Source organism: Cervus elaphus, chromosome 13 (assembly GCF_910594005.1).
Source record: "Cervus elaphus chromosome 13, mCerEla1.1, whole genome shotgun sequence".
Taxonomy (NCBI): domain Eukaryota; kingdom Metazoa; phylum Chordata; class Mammalia; order Artiodactyla; family Cervidae; genus Cervus; species Cervus elaphus.
The window spans coordinates 58,097,046-58,119,464 of record NC_057827.1 but is presented as its reverse complement, the minus strand read 5'-3'; the positions used below and the strand labels follow the sequence as shown (position 1 = coordinate 58,119,464).

Genomic DNA, 22,419 nt, shown 5'->3' with positions numbered 1-22,419 from the left:
CAAGTCACTGGGACAGTATAGTAAGTTGAAACATGTAAATACTTTAAGCATATGCCTGGCCTAGAGTGAAACTCATTAGATGATACCTATTATTCTTGTTGCCTATTACAACCTCAAGAAGGAGGAATAACTTTCACTACCCCCGTTACACTGATGAGGAAACAGGTGGGGAGTGGCTGTGAAGTCCACACCGTCTTTCTTTCCTGAGCCTTTGCCAGCAAAACAGATTGAATTTTTCTGTGCACAATGGTGCCCTCTGCTGGCCCTCTGGGATCAGCAATTCAGCTCTCAAATGAAGATGATGCTGGGAGTTCAAAGACCCTCAATCAGCTCTCAGCAAACCTCCTCCTAACTGGAACCAGCAGACCCCTACTGGACTCCACCAATGCTATATCATGTCTAGAAAGTCAGAAGTTTTCAAAGGACTGTCCTCCGAGGCACCATAAACAATATGCATGTTGGCTGCAAACTGTTATAAGGCTGTCTCTGCAGGGTCCCGCCCCACCAGGATCCCCCAAAGAGAAGAAATTCAACCCTCCAGCCCTGTCTCAGCTGCTTGGTACACAAAATCTGGACTACATCCAACTCCGGAAACGGGCATAAAAGAGAAAGACTAGGGACATTATTATATAACTGATGACACTGGGTAAACGGTGGCAGTTGACAATGTAGGAAACATTTCTCCCCTTTTCCTCCTTATTCAACCCCAGTTTAGTTCTGGATGGGAATGTGCCCACCTCTCAAACTCTCTTATATGTTTGGTGTTGAAAATTTGGGAGAAAATCAAAAGAGAAAAGCAAAAATCATCCACAATCACAATCACCACCATTAGTATTTTGGTGCATTTACCTCTTTTCAGGATTCATACATAATGTTAGCATTAAAAAAATCATTCTGTAAATAGAGTTTGCAGGCTGCTTTCCCCCCTGAACATTACAACATTGATGAATTTCTCTAGGTCTTTGAGGTATAACTTCTTGGTTTCTGGGGTTTTTTAAATTTAAATATATTTAATTGGAGGATAATTGCTTTACAAGATTATGCTGGTTTCTGCCATACAACGTGAATCAGCTGTAGGAATACATGTGTCCCCTCCCTCTTGCAGCTCCCTCCCACCTCCCACCCCATCCCACCGCTCTAGGTTGTCACAGCCCCGGATTTGAGCTCCCGGTGTGCTACAGCAAACTTCCACTGGCTATCTAATCTTACACATGATATATATACATGTGTTTCAACGCTACTCGCTCAATTTTGTCCCACATTCTCCTTCCCTGTCTGTGTCCACAGGTCTGTTCTCTATGTCTGCAAGTGTGACTGGTTTGTTACCTGGGTCGATGGCACTTATCACCTTCAGTTCGCTGATCCTCTGAATGGCTGAAGCTGATGCCATGCTGTGGTGCAAAGGATCCTGGGAAATGTGATGGATCTCTGGAATTCCCTCGGGGGTGGGACGTCTGGCTGGAGTTGCTGTACCCTTCAGGTAGGTCGTAACTGTGCAACCCTGGCGCGCGGGTGAAAGCCAGTGGGGTCTCTAAAGCACACAACAGGAGCGACTGAGCCCAGACCACTTCATCAAACGTGTCCGTTCCATCAAGTTGTTGGGAAAAGATGGCACCCCTGCCTGGACTCAGCCATTAGCACTCCTTACACCACTTAGGGGCACCAGGGCAGAGCAAGTTGGCTTATGGCTAAATCAAGTTCCATTTTAACAGGGGACCCCTAGTTTCAGGAAAGTGATGATATGTTAAGTGTGGGGAAAGAAATGAGGTACCCACCGCCACCGCTGGGGCTCTAGGGGCTCTAGGATTCCAATGCAGTCCCACGGATATCATAAAGGACCTGCTGAACCCTTACAATGCATCAAGCAACCTAACTTTACTTTGCAGCAGATGTTAGGTTTGCTAACAGATAGGTTTCTCTAGGGGCTTCCGCAGTGGCTCAGTGGTAAAGAATCCACCTGCAGTGTAGGAGTCGCAGGAGATGTGGGTTCGATCCCTGGGTCAGGAAGATCCCCTGGAGGAGGGCATGGCAACCCACTCTAGTATTCTTACCTGGAGAATCCTCTTGGACAGAGAAGCCTGGTGGGCTACAGTCCATAGGGTCACAAAGAGTTGGACATGACTGAAATGACTTAGCACACACACATGCAACTCTCTCTGAACACAGCTTCTATTTTTCTCATATCCTATATATTTTGCTTTGGTTTATGCTAATTTTGTGCTTTTAAAAACTCTTCCCTACTAGATCCCCGGCAGTGTAGTTATTAAGAACATAGCGTGGCAAACACACTTGAGCTTGAGATGTGACTCTGACCTCTCTAAACCTGCCTCCTTAACTATAAAGTGATAATGCCTCATATGGTTGTTTTAAGAACTGAACTGGAAAGTGCACGTGAAAGTGTTTAACAAAGCGCCTGGTCCAGTGTAAGCCCTCAGTAAGCGATGGTTTGCATCGCTGAACCAGGTGCTGATCTTATTCATTCTCGTGTCCTTGACCCTGGCCTGTCAGATGCTTAATCCTCACTATACTTCATTTAGACCTTCTGCTTTCTTTGGTGTCATTATTATCCTTGAGTACTCCATCTCAACTCCGCTGTGCGTTTTCAGGGAAGAGGGACCATTGTCTTTTCATCTCACAAGTGCACACAGTAAGTGCTCAGTGAATGCAGATATGAACTGAGTAAGTAACAGCATTCTGGGTCTCACAGAAAACAGTAAAATTTCTCAGACCTGACAGAAAGCCAAAGTCAGGCAACTTCAGAAGGAAAACCTATTGACAGACCCATCAAGTGTTCTAACTTAGTTTTTAGCCTTGACGTAAAGGATAAGAACTAAGGATTTTGATGAATCCAATCATTGGTTTTATGTGCTTTGGACAGAACCTGAAATTGGTCACTCTAAAGCCATCACACATTAGAACAATCAGTTCAGAGTGTGACACTGGGTTTTGACCCATCAGTTGTGAGATGTGTAGCACTTAATCTGTGGCTAATAAAAGTTTAAATACTGAAGTTTGAGCAGGATTTTTCCTGAAAGTCCCTTGAACAGCAAGGAGATCAAACTAGCCAATTCTAAAGGCAATCAACCCTGAATATTCACTGGAAGGACTGATGCTGAAGCTGAAACTCCAATACTTTGGCCACCTGATGCCAAGAACTGACTCATTGGAAAAGACCCTGATGCTGGGAAAGATTGAAGGCAGGAGGAGAAAGGGACGACAGAGGATGAGATGGTTGTATGGCATCACCGACTCAGCAGACGTGAGTTTGAGCAAATTCCGGGAGATAGTGGAGGACAGGGAAGCCTGGAGTGCTGCAGTCCAAGAGGTCACAAAGAGTCAGACATGACTTAGCGCCTGAACATCATCAGACAGATTCAAGGTGATCCCTGACCAATGATGTCATTTGTTCTTATTTACAATCAATTGAAGTCCTGGTGGCTCAGATGGTAAAGCATCTGCCTACAATGTGGGAGACCCGGGTTCAGTCCCTGAGTAGGGAAGGTCTCCTGGAGAAGGAAATGGCAACCCACTCCAGTATTCTTGCCTGGAAAATCTCATGGACAGAGGAACCTGGTAGGCTACAGTCCCTGGGGTCGCAAAGAGTCGGACATGACTGAGAGACTTCACTTTCACTTTCATGCTACTGAAAGCCAAAACTGAAGTGTTACCACGTGCTGGGATCCTGGCAGCAGTGAGAGCCCTTCTGCAGGGCATTCCCCTGGCAGGGAGAAGGAGAGGGCTGAGACCAACGTGTGGGAGGATATTTATGTACTGCCACTGGGCGGATGAGTGTACACACATGAGTACACACTCGGAAATGACCACAAGCTCCCTGAAGACTACATCCTGTCTCCTGCAGCTTCTTATTCCTAAGATCTGGGCACAGAGTAGGTTTTTAATACATTTACATGAAATAAACAAATGAATAGAATCCTGTGGATCTTGGTGTTTATGCCTCATCACCATTTAGAGATAGTCTTCCCCTCTCATGAGGTCATTCGGATAGCCAGGCTTCCATGAATGCTTGAAAAAAGAAACTGAAAATATCACTAAGTTCTATTATTTGTAATGCAAGCCAGGCTGACCTGGCTAGAATTTTTGTCTGTCTATGACAATGGGCTGCAACAGTTATTTTCAAGGTTTCTGTCACATCCCTACCTAACTGTGTGCTAGCTAGGGTGCCCTCCTGTGTCACTTTATTGTAATATCACCCTCAGCCTTCGGAAAAAATGGACTGACAAGTATCTGACAAATATCATGTGAAATGCTTCCTTCGAGTTGCTTGCCTTCACCTTGGCTTTCAAAGCTCCACCAACCTCCAAAAATGTCTCCAAAGGTCAAGCAACACTTTGATCCTTCTGTTAGAATGGGCTGTGAGCCTTTGCTGATAGATATATACCAGAAACTAATATGATATTGTATGGGGCTGGCCAAAAGTGTTTGGTTCTGTAAGATGGCATGAAAAACAAACAAACAAACTTTTTGGCCAACCCAATAAATCAACTATATTTCAATTTTAAAAAAGAAAAAAACCCATATTTGAGCTGAAAGTCAAGCTCTTATGGTGGGGCCCAGCACTGGAATGAAAAGAATGAAAACAGATCTTCATTGTGGGCTGCACTCCTGTGTTTTATGACTTTATTTCTTAAGTCACTGCTGTGCTTAGCCACTCTGTCGTATGTAACCCTTTGCGACCCCATGGACTGCAGCCCACCAGGCTCCCGGCAAGAATACTGGAGTGGGTTGCCATTCCCTTCTGCAGGGGATCTTCCCTACCCACCGATCGAACTCAGGTCTCCTGCATTGCAGGCTAGATTCTTTACCACCTGAGCCACCAGGGAAGCCCTTTAAGTCATTGCACCATAAGCCTTATTCACTCAGGAACTGGAGACCCACCCAATTCTCTCCTAGGTCAGAGTAACAGCCCCCTTAAGCCCAGACATAACGCAGCTGCCGACAGCTTCAAGACTGGTCAGCAGAGAAGGCCAGAACACTGGAACAAGCCCAGACTGACACACCACAACCTCCCCGTAGTCAGGTTTGGAAAGATCTTTGATGCCCAGCAGTTCTTCTGATGGAAAAAGAAAGTGAATCCCACGGGGTTTTGTACTGGCTGGTACAATCCAATTTGGACCCACTGAGTAGTTTATGGTTCTTTCTCCAAGAGGAACTCTAGTCACAGAATTGATATAAATTGTATTGGAGAAGGATGGGGAGGACGCCAGAAGTCAGGTCTTTAACAGCCCAGGACGCGTGCTGACTTCTAATATCCATTTTGAGAAGAATAGCTGCGACTATAGCCCGCCAGGCTCCTCTGTCCATGGGATTCTCCAGGCAAGAATACTGAACTGGGTTGCCATTCCCTTCTCCAGGGGATCTTCCTGACCCAGGGATTGAACCCAGGTGTCCCACAATGCAGGCAGATTCTTTACCATCTGAGCCGCCAGGGAAGCCCCAGTTTCAGAGCATGGAATCTTAAATGCCTAGTGTGATTTCTGGGGCAGACTTGGGGGCAATTTTTTCTCAACATTGCTATCATACAGACTGCTAACAAAGCCAGCGATTTTGAATTTATCTTGCTACAGACTGTCACATGACCCAGACAGAAACTCCGTGGCTTGACCACCAACAGTGTCCCTACCAATGGCTGGCCATCAGTGCTCATAAAGGACAGCAAAGATGGGTGTGTTGGATACCATCCATCCACTAATGATAAACAACTCAGCAGACCCTTTGCTTTGGGTAGGCCTGGGACCATCTTTCTGTGAGCAAGTTGGCAAGTGCCAACTGCATTTTTCCGGAATGCGGGCCTTATCTGATTTTGTCTGTTATGCAGCTGAGTGAGTTCAATTATGCTGAACTCTGACTCTCCCCCGAGGCCCAAATTCTGAGCTCTCATCAGGCCTCTGAGAGCCTCCAAGAGGCCTGGGAAGATTCCACGCTTGCATCTGTTGTTCACTCGCTGTCAGATTGAGTTAATACACTGGGGATCAATGGCTTTCAGTTCAAGTTAACATTTGGAAGGAGCCACCCCCTGCTCAAACACGCCACCAAACAATAGCCTAGATTAGTGGTTACTATGATTTCAAATCTCAAGACAAACAGCTCAGCTGACATTCCCTACCACCTGCCTCCCCTACTCCAGCTTCATTTGACATTCACAGGGACTAATGGATGAGGCTGGCTCTATAACCAAGGGCATCGCCTTCAAACCTGAAGGGCATCTGTAAGCCCAGCCCTAGTACCACTGCTGGAATCTGGGTCTTGTCCAGGACCTTAACTCCTGAGACCTCTGGGAAAGATGAGGACAAATCAGAGGAACTCAGGAACACAGCAAGTTCCTGTCTTCTTGGGCTGGAGTCCAAGTGCAGCCGTCAGAACCATGAACGAGAGTGGACATTGACCTGGGTGGCCACTGTGAATGGGTTGTCCTTGCTCACCCCCGCATGGACCAAGTGGCCTGCACCAGCCTTCCCAGCTTGTCCTTGGGAGCGGGCATCATTGTGATCACAAGAGGGCAGCAAAAGCCAGTGATGATGGCACAAGACACAGCTGTCTGCCAAGAAATCAAGTGAAATAAATGTAAAAAAAAAAAGAATTAGCATAGATCAAAACCCTCAGCACTGAGTTCAAGGCAGCAGAAGGAAGAAGTCCAAGAAGCTATCAACGAGAACACAGTTTCTACTTTTATGTGATGTAGAGATGAGGAAGATTGCTGGTAATTATCTGTCTAAAACAGAATCTTAACATTGTATGTGCCCTGGACCCCTTTGGTAGTCTAATGCAGCTATGGAAGTCATATTTTTTTGGAAGTCATATTTTTAACTGCATAAAAGGAAATGCATAGGATTACAAAGGAAATCAATTACATTGCAAATGCAGTTATCAAATTATGAAAAAAACTGATATGGCAATTTGTATGTGTCTTCATTAGCAACTGAAGGAACAAAATGGTAGACCTCTGCCTGGAATTTTGAAGTAGTGATCAGCGTGTAGGATATTTCTGCGATATCAGGAAGGAACTTCAGTGTGACATGAAAATGCTTGATTTCTCTGGACAGCCACAAAATCACCAGGTCTGCTGACCTGGTGCGGCGTTTTCCCTGCATTCATAATGAAAGGGAAAGCTCAATTTTAGTTTGGGGCTATGAAAATTTAAAAGCAAATTTTCTTCCCACCCAATTTAATGGATCCTCTGAATTTTCTCCATAGACCTTAAGGAGCCCATGAAGACCTCTGGAGAATCAGAGGCAGGGAGTCCGTAGGGAGTGGGAACCTCCAAAGGGGACCCAGGGTCTCCTCTGCCCCGCTGTGTGCACAGACCCCTGCTCACTCCTCTTGCCTCAGTAGAAGTTGCCCAGGGTGACCTGTGTGACTTTCACTGATGAGGTTGTTTTTTTTTCCCTCTCTGAATGGTTTCTGGTCCCTGTAGTGGGGTTTATGAAAGATTTAGTACATGGCCAGGAGGCTAAACCACCGGGACAGTCCTGGCAGCCGCCTGAAGGGCTTGCTGTTAGCACCCTGTCAGCAGCAGGATGAAACCTCGGCCAGGTTCGGGTCTGACTAACAGCGCTTGGGCAGGGCACATGTCAGGGAGGCTCACAGGAGACAGGCAGCGCTCCCTGAGGCCAAGGAACCTCCTTGGGGGGCGGGGTGCTCACTGCATCCCCTCAAGGCCATCAACTGAATCCGCATGGCAGTCTGGCCATTTCTCCCAGCAGAGGAGTCAGTGTTAAACAGAAAGCTACCTGGTAAGCACTGAACTGAGGTGTGGCTAAGCCATGCTCTGCCAAGCACTTCCTGTGGGTAGCGATGGACACCTCTGTGCCAAGCATCTTGGTAATCGTCACACCTCCACTCTGGGCATTTTGCAGATGGGTGCCAGGAGTCCTGGGTTCCAGCCTGGCTTTGGGATTTGGGCAAGTTCCTTTCTCTCTCGAGCCTCCGTTTCTGCATCTAAAATGAAAGGCCAGTGTGAGTTTGATGGATGAAGCAGGGCACCCAAAGCCGATGCTCTGTGACACCTGGAGGGATAGGGTGGGGAGGGAGGGAGGAGGGGTTTCAGGATGGGGGGACACACGTGCCCCTACAGCTGGTTCATACTGATGTATGGCAAAAAAAAAATCTCAATATTGTAAAGTAATTATCCTCCAATTAAAATAAAATTTAAATTATTTATTTATTTATTAAATAAATAAATTAATAATAAAATGAAAGGCTGCCCACAATGAACCTCGAGCCCCTTTCAGCTCCTACCTGCTACAAACAGTGGTATGTTTGTGGTATGTAGCAGCCAGCAGCTGCGGTTCTGCCCCCATCCTTCCTAACCTTCAAGAAAACGGCTCAGACACAGTGTTCACACACGAAAAGCAGCACATCCTGTGGGCAGACTTGTTCCTCATTAAAGGCAGCTCGGGCCCTTCTGGCAGGACCCCAAACCCAGCAAGTTTCATTTTCATTAATTAATCTTTATAATCTCAGTAAGTTTTTGTTTTCTTTTTTTTTTTGGCCACAGTATACAGCTTGTGGGAGCCTAGTCAGGGAGTTCTTCTCCTGGCAAGTTTTAATAAATGTCTTGGACCCAAGATGAAATCTCCGATCTGAGACCTCCATAAAGAAACCTGGGGGCTCTCTGAGTGTTCCAGTGGTTAAGACTCTGCACTTCCAATGCAGGGAGTGTGGGTTCGATCCCTGGTTGGGGAAATCAGATCCCACTTGCCATGACGCATGGCAAAAATGTCAAAAAGGGAAGAAAGAAACCTGGGGTGGGCTGTTGACCCAGGCTGCCCATCCACTCAGCAGAGTGAATTCCCAGACTTCACACGAGCGTCTAGAAGGGGTCAGCGGAGTGAGGGCCCTGGTTCTCTCCCCTCCATGACAGGCAGTGGCTGGAATGAAACCTCAGAGACACAGCAGGGAGGTGGCCCCATGGCAGGCACATCCCGGAGACAAGGCCACGCTGTGCTTGTGACCACCAGTGGCTGTCTCCAGCCAACAACGTGCCCAGCTTCCCTGACAGAGACATCACCCAGCAGTGAGCAGCCTGCCCAAGGCTCCACCACAAATCCCTGGGCATTTACCCAGCCAGCAGCTTTTTCAGAAGCCTCATTGCAATGCCCGAAGTTGAAGGAGCCGGGTAAATTCCCAGCAGGCTTGGTTTACACAGCATAGTGACCTGTCCAGAAGGGCTGGACCCCTGCACTCAAAGGCAGGCTGGGTGCTCACAGCAGACCCAGCGGTGGGCAGGGGAGAGGCTGGTGGTCCCATTTTCCAGATGAGGGAATAAGCTCAGAGAGGCTCACTGCTTGTCCTGGGTTGCACAGCTAGGAAGGGGCCAGAGCTTAGTTCTCCTTCCTCCTGTGACAGTGTTCTCCCCACCACAGGAAAATATAAGATAATCCACATTTTCAAGTCAGTTTGCACCCATGGACCAGTCCCTACCTTGTATGTGGGGAGCCCCTCCGCTCCCAGGGAGAAGCTGTCACCCAGGAGGAAGGTCACCATGTCCTTCAGCTGCTCCGAGGACTCCTCCAGCGAGGGCAGGCTACCCGTGTACACGCTGAATCACACTCCCCAAACTGGGGACAGCCCGTCCTGGGGACGCAAAGGAAAGCCTGTAGGTCCCCAGACTCAATATGGACTCTGAAATGCATTTTTTCTTATTTATCAGATGAAAGCTTTTTAAGAAAAATTGTGACAATACGTATATGTATATATACCTCTATCATAAAATTCACCATTTTAACCATTTTAAAGTATACAATTCCAGAGCATTAATTACATTCAGAAAAGTGTGCAACTGTCATCACCATTTATTTCCAAAACTGTTTCATCATCCCAGACAGAAACTCTGTGCTTAAACAATAACTCTCCAATTGTGCCACCCTCCCTGGCTCCTGGTAACCCCAGTTCTACTTTCTGTCTATGAATTTGCCTCTTCCTGGAACCTCATGGAAGTGGAATCACTGGATAATGCATTTTTAAAAAGAGCTGGGGAGAGAGAAGAGGATGTCCAGGGCTGAAATTTCAGGTACCAGCATCAAGGCGGGGAGCATAGGGTTGAACAGAGGGCTTTGTTGGTATCTTTCAAATCTTGCCAGACTGGGAACTATTAAATCAGCGTGAAGATAATGTTGCTCCTGTCTCCACTCTATTAATTTCCTGGAACCTGGACCAGAAACCAGCCAAACCAGCAAGAAAAAAACAATGGTGTCCTCTCTGCCATGGAAGCAGGACCCACAGACCAAAGGGATGAGGAAGCTCTCAGTGCCAGCAGTGGAAAGACCTTCTCTTTCTCAGAAAAACTCTACAGGGTTGAAATCTTTGGCTACAAGCCTATTCTTCATTCACTCCAAAACCATTTTGCTGAGTCATCCCACCTTGCCTGACACAGGTCAGGTGACGACTCTAGGGATGGACAGGACACCAGCCAGACTTTCAGAAGCTTGAAATCCTACATCGGCAGCTGAGATGCCATTGAAATCAGATGCTTGCAATACAGAGCAGTGAGTGCCAACTGCCTAGATAGAGGAGTGACTCAGAGAAGGGAGAAATCCATTCTCTCCCACAAATGGACGGGTTCTGAGGGATGAATAGGAGTTCACCAGCTGGAGGAAGAAGAAAGCACATCCTAGGCCACGGGAGCAGCATGTAAACAGCATGGAGGCATCGAGCCCTGCGGAGCCCCTGAGATGGCAGTGTGGGAGAGACGAGTCAAGGAGGTGACCTCGGGCTTATGTGGGGGCTCTGAAGCACCCTCCCACTCCTGGAATCCACAAATGATAACAGAAGAGTGCTTCTGGGGGCTTCTCTATGGGGAGAGCGTTAGGTATGACTGGAGTGTCGGGGTGGGGTAAGCACTGAGCCAGGGCGTGGTCACTACTGGCCTGATACCCAGTAAAGTAAGAGCCACGAGAAGGCACTGCGGAACTTGAAATGAGGAAGTCAAAGGATCAGTGCAGAAAAAGTCACTCCAGTGGGAGAGAAGCCGATGGGAATGTGGGGTGGGGGGGAGAGGAGGAGGGAGTGAGTGGGACCAGGAGAGCAACTAAGACGTCCTAGGAGTTTAGGGAGAGGGATGTGAGCCTGAGCCAGGAGGCCCAGAGAAACACGGGCTCCCCGGAGCACTACCATGGAAGCAGTCAGTGGGGCCATTTATTCCATAGGTTGTATTTTAAAAGACTGGGCGAGGCCTTCCCTGGTGGCTCCGAGATAAAGAATCGGCCTGCCAATGCAGGAGACACAGGTTCCATCCTTGGTCTGGGAAGATCCGACGTGCCATGGAGCAGCTAAGCCCCTGTACCACAACTATTGAGCCTGTGCTCTAGGGCCCGGGAGCCACAACTACTGCAGCCCTGGCACCCTAGAGCCAGTGCTCCACAACAAGAAAAGCTGCTGCAATGAGAAGCCCTCACGCTGCAATTAGAGAGTACCCCTGCTCTAGTGCTCCACAACTAGAGGAAATGCCCAAGCAGCAACGAAGACCCAGCACAGCCAAAAATAAACATAGTTAGTTTTTAAAAAAGGCTGGGAGAGCACTCATGACAATGTTAACAGTGTCCATCTCTGGGTGTTGGTAATGTGCTTAGTCTCTCAGTCGTGTCAACACCAATAAAGCCTTCCCTGAATTTCTTGACCTGGCAGAGGACAGGGGTAGGAGTGGAAACATGGGGAGGGCAGCTCCTTCCTGCGCAAGTCATGAGTGAGGCTCTGTGCCGGGCACCACGCGGTTCTGAAGGCAGGACAGAGAGACCTGGTGACAGACGCACCTGGCTACAGCATCTGGCCACTCCCAAGCTTTAACCCTGAAACTCAGGTGTTTTCCCTGGTGCCTAGAATGGGCCAGGGTGGGCAATGTCCACTTGTCTGGCTCGCTTTGGCACAGCAGCAGCAGAGGGCCACTGTTGGCTTGGCATTCGTGCCAAGTCATGTCTGACTCTGTGATCCCATGGACTGTAGCCCGCTAGGCTCCTCTGTCCATGGGATTCTCCAGGCAAGAATACTGGAGTGGGTTGCCATGCCCTCCTCCAGGGGAACTTCCCAACCTAGGGATCAAACCCACGTCTCTTATGTCTCCTGCATTGGCAGGTGGGTTCTTTACCACTAGTACCACCTGGAAAGCTTGGCAGAACTTTTCAAAGGCCAGAGCAAGGGGCCTGGGCAGGACCACCACACTGGCTTGCTAGAGCCCTGGGTTTGCTGAGAAAAGGGAAGAATGCAGTCTATTCCTTCTTTGTAGAGCCTTTATAATTCAACTTTTTATTGAGGCATAACACACACACAGAAAAATGCACCTACGTGTACAGCTTAATGAACTTTCATGAGATGAACAGACCTGTGGAACCAGCATTCTGGTCAAGACACAGAGTGTTACCATCATCCCACGATCCTGCCCGCCATGCCCCTTCCAGTCAGCCCCCTCCACAGCCCTCATAAGGGTGACCACTACCCTGACTTCTAACACCACAGATCATGTTTGCCTGTTCTTCGTAAGTGTTCTTCCTGGGAATCATATGGTATGTGTCTTTTAAGGCTACCTCTCTTTGCTCACCAATAGCGGGTGATCATTCTCGCTGATGTGTGGTACACTCCTTATTATTCAGTCGCTCAGTCCTGTCCGACTCTTTGAGACCCCATGGACTGCAGCACACCAGGCTTCCCTGTTCTTCACCATCTCCCGCAGTTTGCTCAAACTCATGTCCATGGAGTCGGTGACGTCATCCAAACATCTCATCCTCTGTCGTCCCTTTCTCTTGTTACCTTCAATCTTTCCCAGCATGAGGGTCTTTTCCAGTGAGTCAGCTCTTTGCATCAGGTGGCCGAAGTATTGGAGCTTCAGCTTGAGCATCAGTCCTTCCAGCAAATATTCAGGGTTGATTTTCTTTAGGTACACTCTTTACCACATTGCTTTTATCCCAACCCATTGCTGATGGACATTGGAATCCTTTCCAGTGCAGGGTTGTTACCAATGGTACCACCAAGAACACTTTAGTACGTGCGTTTTGGGCACACACATGCTCAATGCTGTCTGGCACACACCTACGATTGCTCAGCTTTGGTGAAAAGTGAAAGTGAAGTTGCTCAGTCGTGTCCGACTCTTTGCGACCCCATGGACTGTAGCCTACCAGGCTCCTCCGTCCAAGGGATTTTCCAGGCAAGAGTACTGGAGTGGGTTGCCATTTCCTTCTCCAGGGACTCTTCCCAACCCAGGGATCAAACCCAGGTCTCCCACATTGTAGGCAGACACTTTACCATCTGAGCCAATATGGCTAAGCAGATTCCAAAGTGGTTGTGATACTGACCAGGGTTCTTGGTCTTCCCCAGTCAACAGAAATTGATAAGAGGCCAGACCAAGACACTCAGGAAAGGCTTTATTGGTGTTCCTGTGGTTGCAGGAGGGAGTGAAAGCAAGTAATAGGTCCCTTGGCTTGCTCCCTGAGGCTGGGTGAGCTGGTTTCTTATATGGGGTGAAGGTAAGGGTGTGTCCAGAGGTCAGGCAGGACAGTGGCTTCGGTGTTTTGCCCACCTCTTTATGGTGTTGACTGCAGGGGGCATGTGCAGTACCCTGCTTTTGCTCCTGACACACAATTTTTTCTCCCAGCTCTTTAGAAGTGGCAGTTGGGTGTTTTGGCCTTTTTTGTATTTTTTTGCCCAGAATTTACCCCAGCTGCACATGCACGCAGTTGTTTTTAGTCCCATGTAGTTTCTTTGCATGTTGTTGCTTGAGGAGATGTTTGTCCGGGTACAAGCAGTCCAGGACTACAGTACCGGGTCCCAGGTCCCAGTCTGTCTGTTTCACGGATTGACATACCCAACAGGGGCGTGTGAGCTCTTGGTTGCTCCGTATCCTCTTCAACACTTGGTATTGCCTGCCTTTTTCATTTCAGCCTTTCCAGTGGCATCAAATGGTGATTTTAATTTGCATTGCCCCGATGAGTAATACAAATGAGTGCCTTTTTGTATGTTTTGTTGCCCATTTAGGTATCCTTTGTGGGAAAGAGATGGTTCACATTTTTTGTTTGGGCAGGTTCTTAATCGAGCAGGCTCAAAGAATCCTTGACTCCTTCCAAAGAGATAGTTTTAGAGGAAGATCACCCTGCCATGCCTACCACTTGCAGGCCACATTCTCCTCTGGGGGCAGCCAGCCCATCTCTGGAAAGGGAAGTCCTTTGGTTCTGGAGGCAAACAAACCGGGTTTGAGTCCCAATTCTGCCTCTGACCAGTGCTATGACCCCAGGTTTGCTTTTGCCGTGGATGAGATGATAGTAATCATGCATACCTCAAAGAGAACTCTGTGAGTCCCTTCCTATATGTGAATTACCCAACACATGGGTGCTCAGGAAGGAGGGGTTGGAGTTACATTCATCCAGTGAATCTTGTGAGGACATTTAAAATTATTGTATAAGGATGTTCCTGGGGGTCTAGTGGTTCCAATGAAGGGGGCTCAGGTTTGATCCCCACTCAGGGAACTAAGATCCCACATGCCACATGGCACGGCCAATAAAATAAAATAAGATTATGGTAAAGAAGAAATATTTGATGATATTAAAAGATGTTTGGGATGTAACATTAAAGGAACATTACCAGGTAGGAAAATAGTATTCTCAGCATATTCTTCTTTTTAAAGAAGATAAGAGAAAGAACTAGAAGGATATCCATTTTATTGCCATATAGTTGTTCACAATAGTCTCTTATAATCCTTTGTATTTCTGTATTATCTGTTGTAACCTCTCCTTTTTGACTTCTAATTTTGTTGATTTGATTCTTCTTTTTTTCTTGATGAGTCTGGCTAAAGGTTTGTCAATTTTGCTTATCTTCTCAAAGAACCAGCACTTAGTTTTATTAATCTTACTATTATTTCTTCATTTCTTTTTCATCTACTTCTGCTCGGATCTTTATGATTTCTTTCCTTCTACTAATTTTGGGGTTTTTTTGTTCTTCTTTTTCCAGCTGTTTTAGGTGTAAAGTTAAGTTGTTTATTCGATGTTTTTCTTGTTTCTTGAGATAGGATTGTACTGCTATAAACTTCCCTCTTAGAACTGCTTTGCTGTATCCCATAGGTTTTTGAGTTGTTGTGTTTTCATTGTCATTTGCTTCTAGAAGTTTTTTCATTTCCATTTTGATTTCTTCAGCAACCTGTTGGTTACTTAGAAATGTATTGTTTAATCTCCATGTGCTTGTGTTTCTTACAGCTTTTTTTCCCCCTGTAACTGATATCTAGTCTCATAGCATTGTGGTTGGAGAAGATGCTTGATATGATTTCAATTTTCTTAAATTTACTGAGGTTTGATTTGTGACCCAAGATGTGATTTATCCTGGAGAATGTTCCATGTGCACTTGAGAAGAAGGTGTATTCTTCTGCATTTTGATGGAATGTCTTGAAGATATCAATGAGATCCACCTCATCTAATGTATCATTAAAGACATTCCTTATAAATTTTCTGTTTTGATGATCTGTCCATTGGTGTGAGTGGGGTGTTAAAGTTTCCTACTATTATTATGTTACTGTCAATTTCTCCTGTTATGTCTGTAATGTTTGTCTTATGTTTTGAGGTACTATGTTGAGTGCATAGATATTTACAATTGTTATGTCTTCCTCTTGGATTGATCCCTTGATCATTATGTAGTGTCCTTCCTTATGTCTTATAATCATCTTTATTTTAAGGTCTATTTTGTCTGATATGAGGATTGCTACTCCAGCTTTCTTTTGCTTCCCATTTGAATGGAATATATTTTTCCATCCTCTCACTTTCTGTCTACATGTGTCTTTAGGTCTGAAGTGGGTTTCTTGTAGATAGCATATATATGGGTCTTGTTTTTTTTATCCATTCAGCTAGTCTGTGTCTTTTGGTTGGAGCATTTAATCCATTTACATTTAAAGTAATTATTGATATACATGTTCTTATTGCCATTTTCTTAATTGTTTGGGGTTGATTTTGTAGATCTTTTTTTTCTCTTTTATTTCTTGACTACATAAGTCCATTTAACATTTGTTGTAAAGTTGGTTTGGTGGCACTGAATTCTCTTAACCTTTGCTTGTCTGAAAAGCTTTTTATTTCTCCATCAATTTTGAATGAGATCCTTGCTGGGTACAGTAATCTTGGTTGTCGATGTTTCCCTTTCAGTACTTTAAATATATGCATATCCTGCCATTCCCTTCTGGCCTGCAGAGTTTCTACTGAAAAATCAGCTGTTAAACTGGTAATAAAATGGATAACCTGGAAGAAATAGACAGATTCTTAGAAAAGTTCAATCTTCCAAGACTGAACTAGGAAGAAATAGAAATTATGCACAACCCAATTACAAGCACTGAAATTTAAGCAGCGATCAAAAATCTCCCAAAAAACAAAATCCCAGGACCAGATGGCTTCACAGGAGAAATCTATCAAATATTTAGAGAAAAGTTAATGTCTATCCTTCTAAAACTCTTTCAAACAATTGCAGAGGAAGGAACACTTCCAAACTCATTCTACGAGGCCACCATCACTCCAATACCAAAACCAGACAAAGACAACACAAAAAAAGAAAACTAAGGCTGATATCACTGATGAAATAGATGCAAAAATCCTCAACAAAATTTTAGCAAACAGAGTTTAGCAACACATCAAAAAGCTCAAATACCATGATCAAGTTGGGTTTATTCCAGGGATGCAAGGATTCTTCAGTATAGGCAAATCAATCAATGTGATACACCATATTAAAAAATTGAAAGATAAAAACCATATGATAATCTCAATACATGCAGAAAAAGCCTTTGACAAAATTCAACACCCATTTATGATTAAAAAATGGGCATAGAAGGAACCTACCTCAACATAGTAAAAGCTATATATGATAAGCCTACAGCAAACATTTTTCTCAATGGTGAAAAAACTGAAAGCATTCCCCCTAAGATCAGGAATAAGACAAGTGTGTCCACTTTCATCACTATTATTCAACATAGTTCTGGAAGTCCTAGCTATAGCAATCAGAGAAGAAAAAGAAATAAAAGGAATCCAGATTGGAAAAGAAGAAGTAAAGCTCTCACTGTTTGCAGATGACATACTGTACATAGAAAATCCTAAAGATAGTGTCAGAAAATCACTAGAGCTAATCAGTGAATTTAGCAAAGTTGCAGGATACAAAATCAATACACAGAAATCACTTGCATTTCTATATACTAACAATGAAAAATCAGAAAGAGAAATTAAGGAACCAATCCCATTCACCATTGCAACAAAAGGAATTAAATATCTAGGAATAAACTTACCTAGGGAGACAAAAGAACTGTACACAGAAAATTATAAGACATTAATGAAAGAAATCAAAGATGACATAAACAGATGGAAAAATACTTCATGTTCATGGGTAGGAAGAATCAATATTGTGAAAATGACTATACTACCAAATGCAATCTACAGATTCAATGTGATCCCTATCAAATTATCAGGCATTTTTCACAGAATTAGAACAAAAAAATTTCATAATTCATATGGAAACACAAAAGACCCCAAACAGCCAAAGCAGTCTTGAGAAAGAAGAATGGAGCTGGAGGAACCAACCTTCCTGACTTCAGATTATACTACAAAGCTACAGTCATCAAGACAGTATGGTACTGGCACAAAAACAGAAATATAGACCAATGGAACAAAATAGAGCTCAGAAATAAACCCATGCACCTATGGGCACCTTATTTTTGACAAACGAGGCAAGAATATACAATGGGGCAAAGACAGCCTCTTCAATAAATGGTGCTGGGAAAACTGGACAGCTACATGTAAAAGAATGAAATTAGAACACTTCCTAACACCATACACAAAGATAAACTCAAAATGGATTAAAGACCTAAATGTAAGACCAGAAACTATAGAACTCTTAGAGAAAAACATAGGCAGAACACTCGATGACATAAATCAAGGCAAGATCCTCTATGGCCCACCTCCTTGAGTAATGGAAACAAAAACAAAAGTAAACAAGTGGGACCTGATTAAACTTAAAAGCTTCTGCAAAGCAAAGGAAACTATAAGCAAGGTGAAAAGACAACCCTCAGAATGGAAGAAAATAATAGCAAATGAAACAACTGACAAAGGACTAATTTCCAAAATATATAAGCAGCTCATACAACTCAATACCAGAAAAACAAACAACCCAATCAAAAAGTGGGAAAAAGACCTAAACAGATATTTCTCCAAAGAAGACATACAGATGGCTAACAAACACATGAAAAGATGCTCAACATTGCTCATTTTTAGAGAAATGCAAATCAAAAGTACAAAGAGATTATCACCTCACACCAGTCAGAATGGCCATCATCAAAAAGTCTACAAACAATAAACGCTGGGGAGGGTGTGGAGAAAAGGGAACCCTCTTACACTGTTGGTGGGAATGGAAATTGGAATAGCCACAATGGAAGATGGTATGGAGATTCCTTAAAAACTAGGAATAAAACCACCATATGACGCAGCAATCCCACTCCTAGGCATTTACCCCGAGGAAACCAAAGTTGAAAAAGACACATGTATCCCTTTGTTCATTACAGCACTATTTACAATAGCTAGAACATGGAAGCAACCTAGATGTCCACTGACAGATGAATGGGTAAAGAAGTACATATACACAATGGAATATTACTCGGCCATAAAAAGGAATGCATTTGAGTCAGTCCTAATGAGGTGGATGAACCTAGAACCTACTATACAGAGTGAAGTAAGTCAGAAAGAGAAAGATAAATATCATATTCTAATGCATATATACAGAATCTAGAAGAATGGTACTGAATAATTTATTTACAGGGAAGTAGTGGAGAAACAGACATAGAAAATAGACTTATGGACATGGGGAGAGGGGAAGAGAGGGTGAGATGTATGGAAAGAGTAACATGGAAACTTACATTACCATATGTAAAATACATAGCCAATGGGAATTTGCTGTATGGCTCAGGAAACCAAACAGGGGCTCTGTATCCACCTAGGGTGGGATGGTGTGGGAGATGGGACGGAGGTTCAAAAGGAAGGGGATCTATGTATACCTATGGCTGATTCATGTTGAGGTTTGACAGAAAACAACAAAATTCTGTAAAGCAATTATCCTTTGATAAAAAATAAATTAATTAAAAAAAAAGAACCAGAAGGAAACACATCTTCATGTTCATCATGATTATCTCCACTGACAAGATTGTGGGTGATTTTAATTTTCTTTTTTATGGTTTCCTTAATATGCTAAAAATTATGCAATAAACAGGTATCAATCTGTAACTGGAGGAAAAACAAACAAGAAAAGTTATGTTTCAAAAAAAAAAATGGCTATTTCCTTTAAAAAGAAGATCATCCCAAAGAAAAACATAATTGTACTCTTTTGGAGAAATAATCTTGGTGACAAATCTCCTAAGTGCCAGACTTGCTCTATCAACGTGTGGACATTTCTTTTTTTGCAGTAATATTTATCAGTTAATATTCTTCTGAATGCTTATTATATGCCAGAGTCTCTGTGCTCAGAAATTTATGTGTGGAATCATCTGTACTTTATACAAGAGGCGAGTAGAATAAGGCTCAGAGAGATGGAGTGACTTTCCCCGGGTTACACAGCTGGTATGTGGCACAGTCAGGAGTCCTCTCAGGTCATCACTGGGCTGCAGGCATGCCCCCCACCCCCCACCAACCAGGATGGGTCCATCACCATCTCTGGCACCTTCCTCTTCTAGAATAGAGCAATAAAGCAGATGCAATCCTCTGCAGGGAAAGTCTGGGACTGGTCCCCACCCAAACTACCTGGAATTCATTACTTCAAAGCCTATAGTGCCTGCCAATGCTATAGACTTTCCAAAGGAGGACAAACTGGACGCCCCCTGCTGCCGAAAGCCCAAGGAAGCTGGGTGCATGGCTCGAGCAAGCCCAGCGTGTTTCAAAAATAATCTAGAGTGAGTGGAAGGGAATTCAGCCAGCCTGGAGGCCTCCCAATCCCTAGCCACCCCTCTCTTACCTCTGAAGCCTGTTTCCAGAGCAAATTGGATAACTACCATAAATCACGAGGTATTATGCACACAAAGCTTCTCTGTTTCCTTTTTAATTAAGTGCACTTGTGAAGGCTTTGTGTTTTGGTTTTGTTCACCTCTACTGCTGGTCATAGAAAGTCTCCGCATCACCCTCATCAGTAACAGGACATGGAATAGAGGCCTCCGTGGTGCCCTTTTGGAAGGGGATGTGAACACATGAGGCAGGGGTACTTTACGGTCTGCCCTGTCCACCTCCATCTAAGGTTATGTTAGCCTTTTCTTTGCAGAGAGAAATGAAATGAGTCCTCTGGGTCCTTTTACCCAAAGAACAATGTTTTTCTTTTTTTTAACTTAATAACGAAAGAGAGAGAGAAAACGAAGACGCAAAAGCCTTTTAACAGTCCTAATTTGATTTAAAGCCCTGGAAGACAGCTCTCCAAGCTGGAGAGCTCCAGCTGGCCCACAGAAACAGCCGCTTTCCTCGTGGAGAATCCACCATCAGTTCAGTTCAGCTCAGTCGCTCAGTCGTGGCCGACTCTTTGCAACCTCATGAATCGCAGCACGCCAGGCCTCCCTGTCCATCACCACCTCCCAGAGTTTACTCAAACTCATGTCCATCGAGTCGGTGATGCCATCCAGCCATCTTATCCTCTGTTGTCCCCTTCTCCTCCTGCCCCCAATCCCTCCCAGCATCAGGGTCTTTTCCAATGAGTCAACTCTTCGCATGAGGTGGCTGAAGTACTGGAGTTTCAGCTTCAGGTGGACAGCTAATATGGGTCCAGCACCTCACCTATGTCAGCTCTGTGGGCAAGGTTCTGTGGTTACTTTCTAACAGGTGAGGCTTAGAGAGGTAACACAGTCTGCCCCCAGAGATGGCCAGTAAGAAGCCCTGCTGTTCCCTTGGTCCCCCAGGTTCTAGTGAGTGGAGGTTGATCTGGTGAAGCTGGTGTTTGTTGGTCCATCATGTAAATGAAGGGCTGTGGGCCACTGTTATGTGCTGACTATAAAGCATGCTTCCCAGTATTCACAACTGGGAGTCCCCTTCACTTCACTGGCCTGGGCCACATGACTTGTTTACTAACAGGACTTTAGGGGGTATGAAGCAAGCAGAGGCTGGATATGTGCATTAGAGCTTGTTCTCCTGGAATATCTCCCACGGAGGCCTGAGCTACTCTGTAAAGAATTCTGGCCTCCACTGATGGACAGGCTTCCTAGAGAGAGAAATGTGAGGCTGGTCCCAGTGGTTCCAGCCATGACACTCCAGACATGTGAGGAAGATACCAGCTTGGTGGGCTAGCCCAGGAGATACCATGTGGAGCAGAAGAACCACCCTGCTGAGTCTAGCCTCAGTGTAGATTATGAGAATTATGGTTTAAGCCACCAAGTTTGGGGGGTGCTTTGATAGGCAACAATAGATAACTGTTGGCCCACAAATGGCAACAGAGGACAGACATGTCCATAAACAATGAAAATTGTCCTGCTTTAGTACTCTAGTCTATGTTGCTGGTGATTCCACCATAACCAGAAATGTCTTTGTTATTGTGAAATTTTGCTGGGATTTAGGTTGGTGACAACATGGGTACCTGTTTACTCTTTCAGGACCTTTTGGAGCCTTGGGTGTCACTCCTGGGAGATAGTGTCGGGATGGGTGCCACCTGGAAAAGACCAGTCCATGTGGGGAAATTGGTCTCAATCAAAACTAAACTAAAATGTGGCATAATCTGGGGAAACTTCTCCCAGGAGAGAAAACCTTCTCATCATCAGAGGTCATTGGGGGTTCTCCCTGAGGATCTGAGGGTACCAAGCAGAGCTAGGTCTTACTAGACTTCACACCTGAGTCTGGTCCAAGGCATTAGCTCCTTCTAGAGAATTAAGCAGTGACCAAGGAGAATCTCCTTCTGCTCTGACTTTCCGTCTCCCAGTTAGAAGCTGGGAGTCTTGAGAGTTTCTGAGAACGGACATGGCTGGTATTTCCAGGGAATTTTTTTTAACACCTAGCACCATTCGCCCCTACTCATGTTGGACATGTTTCTGGTGTTTGGTTTCTTTTGTAGAATCAAACTCCTTAAGGCAGAGGGAAGGCAGGACTTCAGGTGGAATGTGAAGATCATTATGCCATCCCTGAATGGGCCACAGAGGACCTGAGGAACGGACAGAGAGGAATAGATGAGAACCCACAGCTCCCCAAAAGGGGGCAGATTCAGCATCAGGACCACCTCCCAATCCACCCTGGGCTGCTCCTGGCACTGCTCTGGGATGGCTGCTCTTTGGAGCAAGTTTCCCCCTACTCTATCCCTTCATGTCTCCATTTCTAAAGAGAAATTTCTGACACTTCAAGAGCTTTGCTTATGCCCTTGCCCTGGCCTGGAATGTCCTCCCTGCCTCTCTCCTGAAGGCCTTTGTATTCCTCAGAACTGGTTCAGAATCTTCTGCCCCCACGAAGCATCCAA

The 22,419-nt window shown here is 45.1% G+C and overlaps 1 protein-coding gene across 1 annotated transcript in view; it reads right to left on the bottom strand.

The window, feature by feature from the left end:
* The window catches only part of DGLUCY (D-glutamate cyclase), a 53,352-nt gene extending 31,272 nt beyond the window's left edge, over positions 1–22,080 (bottom strand). Inside the window, 10 exon segments of the mRNA XM_043921562.1 lie at positions 1,242–1,531; positions 4,947–5,068; positions 6,405–6,444; positions 6,446–6,556; positions 7,798–7,956; positions 9,442–9,559; positions 11,769–11,914; positions 12,128–12,177; positions 13,768–13,785; positions 21,984–22,080. Coding sequence (XP_043777497.1) covers positions 1,242–1,531; positions 4,947–5,068; positions 6,405–6,444; positions 6,446–6,556; positions 7,798–7,956; positions 9,442–9,559; positions 11,769–11,914; positions 12,128–12,177; positions 13,768–13,785; positions 21,984–22,080 — 1,151 coding nt within the window.
* Between the last annotated feature and the right edge of the window lie 339 nt (positions 22,081–22,419).